General features: G+C 34.6%; 1 protein-coding gene across 1 annotated transcript in view; it reads right to left on the bottom strand.

Annotated features, from left to right (window-relative positions):
- LOC136039426 (nucleoporin NDC1-like) overlaps window positions 1-12,468 on the bottom strand; it is a gene marked incomplete in the record, with an annotated part of 42,905 nt that overhangs the window by 4,588 nt on the left and 25,849 nt on the right. Inside the window, 2 exon segments of the mRNA XM_065723161.1 lie at window positions 8,006-8,221; window positions 11,450-11,718. Of these exon segments, the coding sequence (XP_065579233.1) occupies window positions 8,006-8,221; window positions 11,450-11,718 (485 nt within the window).

Genomic DNA, 12,468 nt, shown 5'->3' with positions numbered 1-12,468 from the left:
ACTCACAATTTCGCTATAAGAACGCATTCAAATTTTTGCGTCAAAGTATCTTCACCTCAAAGTATTTCAAAGTCTACTATCTTTTCCTGTGATCAAGCCTTTTTCTTTTAGTACTGCTTTTACATCTGTTCTTCTCTGCAAACACTTACCAACGAATAAAAATTTCAAGTGCAATTTCCCACGATTTCTGTTGTACACAATTCCTTTTTATTACTCTTTTCTTACGTTTTACTTACTATCACTTTCTTACTTACACCTTACTCTTTGGTGTCGCAATCGAACATTAATGAACAAACTTTATCTACCAAAACTACTTGGAGGCTGACTGATCTGCGCAATAGGCTCTCACAAACGGCGTATCGGTGCTTGTTGCCATGCCAAGGCTTGATCCGTTTATTTTATGGTTTTTTCTTGTTTTTGTCCTTTTCCAATTCTTTTTTCATCATGTTTCACTCTACAACTTATTATTTTCATATGTTTGATAAATATATATTATTATTATTATTACTTGTACTTGCGTATTATTCAGAACAAACTCAATAAGTGAAGTTAGGTTCTTTCGTGAAACAAACTACGATGCAGGTACATTTTAATTCAGTATTTTACATATAGAGGTGGTTAGGTTAAGTTAGGTATTTGATATAATAAACCCGCCCCCTTAATGTGCAAATATATAGCCCAAAATTTTGACAAAGCTAATGAAATAAAACAAAATATGATGAAAGTATAATACTCTATTAGGAAAATTGTAAATTTACAACTTAGAATTATGTACACAGAACGCAGAAATATCGTGGGCAACAGCCCCTTATCCTGGAAAAATATAATTGCCTCTTTTTCAGTCTTTGGCAAATCCCAAATCTTCATTTCAAAATTCATGTTCAGACACTATCTTCTATCACTATGTGTAGCAAACTAAATAGAGTTTTGTCTTGTGGCTATGAAACCGGATTCTCATAAAGTGTACATGCATCGTAGCCTTCACTTATTGAGTGTATTTTTAATAATACACAAGTACCTTATTACGTATGAAACCAAGAAAGGAAATAATAAATGAAAAGAAAAAAATCAAATAGGTGTGAAAAAACGAGGATTTTGTCAGCCAGTAGCAAAATATGAAGACGAAAATCAAGCAAATATTTCGACAAGAACCTCCGCCAAGTGCTCAAAAAAAAAAAAAAAAAAAAAAAAAAAAAAAAAAAAAAAAAAAAAAAAAAAAAAAAAAAAAAAAAAAACCAGCAAAATCTAGCCTTCTAAGTGAACTCTGCAAGAGGAGAAAAGACACCGAAAAAAAAAAATCAACCAGAGATCAATGAAAGAGAATTTACCAATTAGATTAAACAAGAATCCTTTGCCTTGCAACAGATTTTGCCTGTCTACAATTTCGGTTTTCGTTAGATATACGGACAGGCTGTCTTAAATTAGCCTGGGCGAAAATATCGACAGAGACTTTTAATATTAAATTGTTATAAATTGGACTTAAGGAATATCTCCCGTGTCTCTATTTATAGCCAATATTCTGTTTGTATATATTTTTTTTTATCTGACCCTAATTTTATCTGACCTAATTAAAGGATAAATCTGACCCTATACTAGGTAGTGGTGTACAGAGTTCCGTGTTCATATGGAAAATTCTACATTGGTAGGATCCGTCAACAACTAGAGGAACGATTGCATAAACCCAAAATTTCAATAGATAAGTCCCTGAGATTTGAAAATAAAATGACACCTTTGATTCAGCTCTGGCCCAGTATATATACGAAAATCCTCGCCATTTAGTTCTTTTTGAAGAAGCAATTTTAATATCTACCGTAAATGACCTACCACAATCTTTTAAAGAGGGAATTGGGATAAAAAAACGGCTATAAATAGAGACACAGGAGATATTTCTTTTTTTTTTGGCAGAGGTCGTAGTCGAAATATTTGTTTGATTTTGATAGGCTCAAACTTAAAGATGTATTTTTTATCATATTATATAGGCCGCCACCTGGCTCCATACCAATCTTTATGGATTTTCTAGATAAGCAGCTTGAGCAATTACAAACTGGTTCACATCCATTGATGATTCTTTGGGATTTTGATATTGACCTTCAGGAGCTTGATATGAGCGTTTCTATGGATTTTTGCAGCTTCGTATATCCTACACTTTATTTCCTACTATTAATATATGCACAAGAGGTCCATTTCTGATTCTTTGGGGTTTTGATATTGACCTCCAGGAGCTTCATACGAGCGTTTCTATGGATTTTTTTGCAGCTTCGTATGACCTATGCTTTATTTCTTACTATTAATACATGCACACGAGGAACCTCCTCATCATCGATGCTTACTGACAAATTTTTTTTCAAATTTGGATTTTTCAGCTCCAAGAGCAATTATTACAGATGCATCAGATCATTTCGGGATTTCAAAAAGACTTGAGGTTTGTATTCCTCCAAATCCAGCACCAATAATTCCAAAGGGTCCAATGCCCGTGGTTAGCCAGAGTAACCCTCAGAAGTTTAAGCAGGCAAATGCAGTAGTCGATTGGAAAAATTTGGTCGATCTTGTGGATGATATGAAAATGAGTTTTCAAAGATTTTATGACAGGTTGATTTTGATAATGTCAAAAACGTGTATAATAGTTCGTTTGCATCAAGGAAAAAAAATGCTAATATCATGGCTGTCGCCTAGCTTGTTAAGTTGTATCAAACAGTTCGTGGTAACGAACTGTAGTGAGGAGCAACCCGGCTCAATAGTAACCGAAACTCTAAAAAACAGAATTTTAAGCACAATAGTTACATCAAAAGAATCGCATTTTTATGCTGGTTTTAAATATATAAGTTCCATCAAGCTTAGTCTTGAAAGTCACAAGATCAAAATTCTAAGATAGCCATTTTGTTCAACATTGTCGAAAAACCTAATAATTATGTCTTTCGGGACGAATTAATCTCCCACACTCCCCGGGGGAGGGGCTGCAAGTTCCAAACTATGACTATTGTTTGCATATAGTGAGGGTTATTGGAAAGTCTACAGACGTTTTCAGGGGAACTTTTTTCATGTTAAGGGGTAGGAGGAGGTGGGTGGGGGTTATGTGGGAGGATCTTTCCATGGAGAAATTTATCATGAGGGAAGAGAATTTCCATGAAGGGGCTGCAAGATTTTCTAGCATTAAAAAAAAAACACTGAGAAAAAAATTTCAGCTGGAAGTAAGGAACAGCATTAAAACCTAAAAAGACCAGAAAATATTGCATAAATAAGGGGGTTCATCTCATCCACAATACCTCGTTCTTTACACTAAAGTATTTTCAGAAATTTCAACTATTTATTCTACGGCCCTTGTAATTCAGGGGTCATTCTTAAAGAATTGGGACAAAATTCAGGCTTTAGTGCAAAGAGCGAGGTATTGACAAGGGGGCGAACCCCTTCATATATGTAATAGAAATATACAAATATAGAATATGTAAGTTAATTGGCAAATCGTCCGATCAAAACTATGACAGCTATTTAGCCGAAAAAAAATTGATATGCAAATTTCGTTTTAATTATTCATGTGCGGCGCGCCAAAATAAAAACATGCATTAATTTAAATACGTTCAAAAATTAAATAAAAAAAAACTTCTTTTAACTGAAAAGTAAGGAGCGACATTAAAACTTGAAATAAACAGAAATTATTCCGTATACGAAAGGAGTTGTCCCCTCCTCGACGCCTCGCTCTTTAAGCTAAAGTTGTTTTATAAAATAGAGTTGTAAGAGAGAGTTAAACTTTAGCGTAAAGAGCCAGGCGTTAAGGAGGGGACAACTCTTTTCATATACGGAATAATTTCTGTTCGTTTTAAGTTTTAATGTCACTCCTTACTTGCAGTTAAGAAAAACTTGTTTTTCTATTTATTTAATTTTTAATAAAAGAGATTAACTTGTATAAGAATTCCTTAAATAATGGAAAGGATCCGATTTGTTCAGGAATTTATGAAAATTACAGGAATCCCCTTAATAAATTAATAAATAAAAAAATTGAAAATAAATTCACTGAAACTTGTGGTAGCCCTGCAAAAACATGGAAAATAATTAAAAGCGTGATATCGAGAGGAAACCCTATTTTTCCCGATGAAGTAGTAATGCAGAATGATTTGCCAACGAATAAACAAAAGAAGTATGTGATGCTCTTTGTCAAAATTTTGCTAATATTGGCGTAAATTTATCTTCCCGTATTGTACCTTCTGACGATGATCCTCCATTGAAGTTTTTTATGAAGACTGCAATTGATATTTCTTTGAGCATGAAACCCTTCACTCGTGATGAAGTAGAGAAAATTATTTTAAGATGAAAAGTAGATCAGCCGGTAGAGATTCCCTTAATCTTCTTGCGTTAAAAACAGCGTTTCCTTATTTTTGTGATGTTTTTTACTTCCCCTATTAATGTGTGTTTTAAACAGGGAACGTTTCCTGATACCTTGAAAGTTGCTAGGATAACTCCTATTTTAAAGGCGGTAATAAGAAAGATCTTAGAAATTATCGGCCTATTTCGGTCTTACCTGTTATTCCTCGTGTTCTAGAAAATTGTATTGACACTAGAATATATGATCATTTGGAACTACATAAACTGTCGAATCCAGTTCAGTTTAGTTTCAGGAAGGGGAGAACTACAAAGATGGCGTTATCATATATAACTTCGGTAATTAATGGAGCTCTTGATAATAATCTTAGAGTAGCTGGTTTGTTTTTAGATTTGAATAAGGCACTTGACACTGTTGACCACCAAATACTATTGCGAAAATGCAAATTTTATGGACTAAGAGGGTCTACTTTGGCCTTGCTTTGTGACTACCTCCAAAATAGAGAGCAGTATATCCACCTTTATGGAATTTCTTCAAGTTAAAGTCGTGTAAAATGCGGTGTCCCCCAGGGCTCTGGATTAGTTTCTACTCTTTTTTCTATTTTTATTAATGATCTGCCAATTGCTGTTGCAACTACTTCTAGAATTAAGGATTTAGCCGATCCTGCACCTTCTGGGTCTAGGATCACTAGACCCTTATTTGCTGATGATGCAACATTGATGTATGTTGCTTCAGTTGAACAACGACTAACCTATACAATTGATGCAGCAATGACCAAGACATTTTGGAAGGTTGGATTAAGTAGAGAGGATTTGAAGGCTTATTTGGATTGGAGGGGAAATGGATTTTTGATTGGTGAGAAAAGAAAGTATCAAGGGAGAAAAGGGGAGAAGGTAGAATCTATTGTTTGTCCTATGTGTGGATCTCAGGATGAAAGTTTAATACATTTTTGTGTGAATGTGTCGAATTGAATGAATGGAGGTGAGAGATGTACGGTCAAGAAAAATTGAGTGAGATATGAATGGTAGATAGAATGAAAGAGACAATTTTCCTGAGTATTAAAAGGATTGTCAGGATTGCAGCGGCACATCGTGAGCATTTTCTTTAAATAGTATTAATTTATTTTAGTTAATTTGTGGTTTGTTATGTAAATTTCCTATGGCCCACGGACTTTTTCTGGAATAAAATTATTATCATTATTATTATCTATGGTTGAAGGTAAACCGGCTTGGCATAAATATAAGTAAGTCAAATTTTGCTATTTTTTCATGGTCTCCAAATTATTATTCTTAGATTACTGAAATAGCTTCACCGTAGAAAACTGTTAAGCGGTCAAGTTCCGTTAAGTACCTTGGGATTATTATTGACGAAAAGTTATCCTTTGAGTACCATGTAAAAGCTATAAGTAAAATGTTATTGCGGAATTTAGGGATTATTCGTAAATTAAAAAACTTTTTTCCTTTATATATTTTAAGGTATATTTCTCAGATACATCCGTATATTTTGTACTGTTCGTCTGCGTGACTTGGTACTTTCCCCTCAATACTTCACCCAATACGCGTACTGCAGAACAATGCCATTAGATCATTTTGTGGAATAGGGAGCCGGGATTCGGTCAGGTCAATGTACAGTATAATTAATAGAATGCCTACAGGAAGGGTGTGCGAAAGCACAGGATGGCTGGCCCCCAACCCCCCATTGCACTTCCTGGCTGAAGGGCCAAGAAACGGAGATCAGCACCGCCGGTACGGACTGTAAAGTCTAATGCCGTATCCTTTACCTTTACCTACAGCAGGATTGTTTGATTTTTATACACTGGTTTTTATGTACAGGCGTTCTTATCGGTGCGTTCTAGACTGTTTTACAGAAATATTTCGGAAAAGGTCCAACGTTCATTGTCACGGAACTCAGACAAGTGGAGATATTGAGGTTCCTCGCCTAGTTTCAAATAGGATTGCTTTTTAGGTTATTTATAGAGGGGCTAAGCCGTGGAATAAGCTTGTCCCAAGTACCATGGAATTGCCCATTATTCAACATAACCCAAGCTGCCTGTGGAGTTGCTTAGTATCTATACCTTCGAAACAGACGAAGATTGATGGAATTAAAATTGACAATATTGTTTAAATTGTTTATTGTTTTTTTTCTTCGGGATCATGATATTATGTTGTTTTAATGTGTATGAATTATTTATGTAAGTTTTTTTGGTACACGGTTTCACTGTTCTGCTTATAGATTAACTTGTTTTTTTTTAAGTTCTTTGTTTTTTTTTTCTGTTCTATTTTTTGTTCTTTTTTGTTAGTAGCACACCCTCGCAAGCGACCCTTTTGGTGTGCTACCGATTGATTTTGTCTCTATTTTTTTGGATCATAAATTGCTATTACTACTAATACTTTCCATTTAACATCAATAACGACACTCTTAAATCCATTTGTCCTCTATTGGTCCTGTCGGTCTTTGGTTTACAATGAAGTAATCATTTAAGTTGGCTGTCTTACCACCATGCGGGTGCCATGTTAAGACCAAACCATATTAGTTACAAGTAGATATTTGTACGCATGAAATTGTAACGGTCTATTAGCATTGATATCTTCCTTCCCTTTATCAAATACCCTAGGCTAGGATACCATGTATCCGTGTTTGTACCAACCTGGGCATTAAAGGTTCCTTATGAAAATGTAATATTTCTACTTATCTTGCCTGTTTTTCCAGTAACTGTACTTAAATTTAATCCGAACCCCTACTTCATCCGTCAGTCAATTCTATAGGGACATAACCCAGTTTTAGTGTACGACTGGGATTCTATCATTAACAATTTTCCGACCTAAGCAAAACTTAGAAGGTTCCTTATTCCTCTTGAGCCCTAATCGCTGCCTATGTATCCCATCCTTCCAAACTGAGAAATTAATTCTATATGCCCTGGTTCATATTTCCCAACCTTGAGAAATGAGTTTCTTAAACTCTGAAGAAGTCCAACTGAAACTTCTGAGTTCGTTAATTCAAATGTCAATACGACATTTGTCAATTACAGAGCCATTGTACATTACCACCCCCCCCCTAACGTACAAATGCAAACCCTTAATTTATTTTCAAAGTATTATGTTTTTATCATACTTAGGTTAATTTATTAGGATTAACCTAACTTCACCTCTTGAGCTGCAGGGGGTACATCGTACAATTACCATAAAAACTTTACAAGAAACCGATTTGAAGTCCATTTGAGCACATTTTCTTTCCTAAAAGACTTTTATATTCTTAAGATTCATTTGTCAATTAAAATGTCAATGTGTCGTAATGATCCATGTTGCAACTTTCATATTACTGAAATCACTGTTAGAAAAACAAAGCACCCCTCCAGTTCAGGTCCCGAACTACTAACTTCATCTTGAGAAGGACTTGCTAGACCAGACTTGAGGCTAGATTCTATTTGGAATTTCCGGAGAGAAGGAGTAGCCTCGTCAAAAAAAAGAAATTGGTAATTTATTTGCAAGATCTAAGAAACTATAAGCCAAATCGAAATTTTAGAGATTTTGGGGGTGAGGCACAAGATAAAAAACCTATCTGTATACATGCTAGATGCATATACCATGAATACAACAGACCTAGATACTCCTTTTTCATGGCAAGAAATAGACTACTGATTAACGTAATTTGAAAGATATAATTATTAATTCAGATTAATTTAATACTTACAGCCTGCAGTTCAAGAAAGGATTTCATAATGTGGACCATATCCTTTTGCACAACACCATATTCATCTTCTTCTTTGGCAGCACTGCAAAGATGACTCAGAGAGTGTACACCTAGTTTTACCGGCATCGACTCATGAAACGCATTTTGTAAATAAGCGACATCGTTAATGCCAAAAATGTAAGCCACAAACCGGATCTCCATCATTCTTTTGTAGGTCTATGAGATAAAGTTAGAAAGAATTAATGATTTCAAATCTACCTAGAATATGGACGATTTTGTTTAAAAAGTTAATTTAAAATTATTTTCTAAAAGAAAGCGTTTTAAAGAAGAGTAAAGACAGATGTTGAAGCAAAAACGAAAAGAAACAGACGGAACCTAGACACAGACTCAGACTATAGTCTGAACCTAGACACAGACTAGACATAGTCAGTCAAACTTGAATAAATAGAAATTAAAATGACAAGCGACAGCGATAATCACTACGAATCCAAATAAAAATGATGCACAAAAAAATCAACAGAGAAGACATGCGACAATGAGCACTACCAGTTGAAAAGGAAGCATTCGCAAAGTAACAAAATTACAATGGAATGAAGGAATAATTAATTGATAATTAAAAATGACATGCAATACTACGAAAGAACATAAAACATTAAAATCTCGGTTATCAATTAAAACTTAAAACGAACATAAACCACCCTATCTAAAAGGAGGGTCACAGCCCCCTAAAAATCTTGACTTTCTTAAGAATATAAAAGCCTTTGATTATGTCTGTTATGAAAGAGAAAGTACTCAAATGAATTTAGTCAAATTGGCTTCTTATAAAGTTTTTATGGTACTTGTGTGATATACCCCCTGCAGCTCAAGGGGAGAATTTAGGTTAATCCTAATAAATTATATCTAAGTATGATAAAAAAAATAATACTTTGGAAACAAGTTTGGACTATATATTTGTACATTAGAGGGGGGAGGGGGTACAAGTACAGCGGGTCTGCATGCAAAATGTATTAGCTACAATTATTCTGATATTATGAAGCAAGGATTGCTTTCTGACTTCACAATGTCCAAATACTTAACCCCCACCCCCTATTCTACAACTATATAGCCCAGATTTTATATATCTTGTCTATTCTGTCACTTCTTTTTGTCTTTTCTTACACTAAGTTGAAAGAAACTAGGGAAAGAAACCAATTTACAGGGCGTCAATGCAAGAACAACTTGAGCTGCAAGGAGTATATCATGCAAGTACCGTTTTTATTATTTAATAGGTCAAATACTCTATAACTTTTTGGTGTTAATATTAATCATCATTTTTACGGAATATCATAACAAACAAACAACATTAAGAGTCCAACAAGTGCTTTGACATTATTACACAAAAATTTGAAAGTGGATTTCCTGGATTGGGCAGCTTGGATTTCAGCATTCAATAAAGTTGTACTCAAATATTTTTTTTTATCTTTTTTTTTTTACTATTATCCTCGGTTTAATTTTAAACGGAGACACAAAAGACCAGAAATTGTTATTTATCTTGCCTCATTTTCAAATGTTTTCTTATTAGCGCATAAGAAAAAAGTGAACGTGTTATAACTTTTTTTGGATTTCTTTTAAACTTTCTTCTAAAAATGACCGGCATAGGTGCATTCAGAAATTTCAGAGGGACGAAGTTTAGTCCCTTTTTAAATATTTCTTGAAAGAATTTTGACTTTCAATTGTAAAATTCGGCGAAAGTCAAATTCTACAAAAGCGAAATTGCACCCTGGAAAACTTAATGTACTAAGGACGTCAAATAGAAACATTTTGCCCTTGGTTCAATTTTTAGGTCTATTCATACCTGAAAATAGCAATTTCCTAACAATTATTTTTGGGTGCCTCAAAATTATGAAGTTCTAGTGCAATACTCCTATTTCGTCAGCGTCACCACAATGAAGTAGCAAAATAAAAGCTAAAACTATTTTCTTAAATTTGACAGCGCTTTCCGTCCGTAAAATTCAAGCACTGGCAATCGTGTTGATTCCCAAAGACAATTATACCTTCAAAGGAATACCACATCTCCTTAAATTGGTTTGGTGCCATTTGTCTTAAGCTTATTTGTAAAGACACAAATTTCCTGAAATTTCTCATTTGCTACTACTTTTACCTGCATTTGGAGGTCTTTTTAATTAAAAAATGAATTCCCAATTTTCCCTAGTGTTTTTAAGTTAGGTATTGCCTTTGAATCCATTTGAATCCTTGTACTTTGTACTTTGAGTCTTTGTTGTCAGTATCGGAAGCGACGAAGACACACTTCACTTCAAAACCATGTTGTAATTAGTTCCTTAATAATTTCTACTAATAAGAACTCAATGCAGGACAAAGCGGAGTAAAGCCAACATAGCTAAGCATACTCTTGCTCCATCCCAACTTATTCAAAGCTTCACTCTTTACCCCCTCCTATGTAGTTCTAATTCTCTTCAGATCCTTCCTTACAATCGCTTTCATTCCCATTCGGGATGAGAACTGCTTTGCGTTTGGCCTCAGATTGATGGCTAAAGGGTAAAATCAGTATTTTCTTAGGTAAGAAAATTCTAGGCTTCCCTCCCTCTGATAACCACTAAATTTTACGACTTTTCTTACGATTTGTGCATTTCTGTAATATTTTGGCTTTAACGTATATCCAGAGTTCTTAGGTAAGAAAATTTTAAGCACGGCAACTCCCCCCCCTCAAAGAACCCCTAAGTTGTACGATGTTTCCGAAAATTTCATACCTTTTCAAAGTTATTTGCCCACTTTCTTTGGATTTGTGTATTTCTGTAATGTTTTTGCATTAACGCATATCCAGAGTTCTTAGGTAAGAAATTTTTAAGCACAACGACTCCCCCCTCCCTCCAGGAACCCCTAAATTTTACTACTTTTCCTACAATTTCATACTTTTTCCACGTTATTTGCGCACTTTCTTTGGATTTGTTTATTTCTGAAATATTTTGTCATCAACATATATCGAGAGTTCCTAGGTAAAAAAAATTTAAGCACAACCACTCTATCCCCCCCCCCAAAAGAAAACAAAAACAAAAAAACCATACATTTTACGACTATTCTTACAATTTCATACTTTTTCCACTTTTTTGCCCGCTTTCTTTTGATTTGTGTATTTCTGTAATATTTCAGCAATAACGCATATTCAGAGTTCTGTATAAATTCGTTTAGTATTCTTCTTGTTGTTACTCTACTTACTTTTACATAGCTGGTTAAAAAATAAATAAAAACATGCAAGACGTGCCCGGTGGATTTTAGAATCGGTGGGAACAGATAAAACTTCAACTCGGGTCTACCACTGGTGAAATCTTCCAGTCGCAACAAAACTAATGGAGAATTAACGTAAAAAAAATCCTTTATAGTCTCTTCCCCCCATTACGAATAATTTATGTCAGCTCAAAAATCCCTTACTAGCAATCAAATTCTTACGTTTTCTTTCAAAGTTTCTAAGAAACCCTTTTCTTCTTTCGTAGCACTATCGGTGATTTTAATTGGGCTTGTTTCATAGACACTCGTTAAACTTCTCGACTTTAAGAGATATGGCGTTATTTCACCACGATTCACGGAATCCTTGGCTAGTTGTTTCTCAGGGCTTGATGCCGATTGCCGATGGGCGTTGGGATCTACTCTTCGCGTAAACTCGTTGATGATGTCCAGACAAACACCCAAGATTGCGTTCCAATTGTACGGATTTCCACCTTAAAAGTTCAAATGAAAAATCCTTAGTAATATCAAAACTATATTTGCAGCTAAACTATTCGAGCTAGAAACATGAGCATTTGTAAAATAATTTTGAAACTACGAGCATGAATATTGGTAACAATTAGAATAGAAATAAAAAAGAAGACAATTCTGGAAATGTGACGTCATGATAACAGGTGTACGTGGGCAAAAGTTCGTCCTATTTTTAGCCGAGGACAAGAACTGTAAACGTTATTGAGCAGAGGGAAGAGACACAATTTTATGGATTTCCCCTTAAAAAGCTCAAAATTAAAATCTGCTGTTATATCATAAAAAAATGAAGGTAAAACGCGAAAAAAACACCCAAAAGCACTGAAAGAAAAAAAAATCTAAATAAATATACAAAAAACGCAACTTCTCATCAGCCTGAAACTCCAAACGAGAAGTCAGAGTTCAAGTTCTTCCATATCTTAACATAGGAATACCATCTAATTAAAGCGATAAGTTTGCCACATGAAAATTTTACCATTGATCTGAAAGTGGAGGATGTAAAGCACCAAAACTCCTTTTGACTTCAAGCTTTCGCTTTTAGATTTGGTACAAAACACATAAAAAAATAAAAAAATTCAACCTTAGGCCTGGTACAAGCTCAAATCACCAAATGCACACATATTTCACTTTGGCATAGCAATTATGCAGCCATATTTTCACACGTGAAGCAGGAAGGAAAGATTCCCAACTTCTGCTACCGCCAAGATTGAACTGAA

Source organism: Artemia franciscana, chromosome 19 (assembly GCF_032884065.1).
Source record: "Artemia franciscana chromosome 19, ASM3288406v1, whole genome shotgun sequence".
Classification (NCBI taxonomy): Eukaryota; Metazoa; Arthropoda; class Branchiopoda; order Anostraca; family Artemiidae; genus Artemia; species Artemia franciscana.
This window is presented reverse-complemented; position numbering and strand designations above follow the sequence as displayed.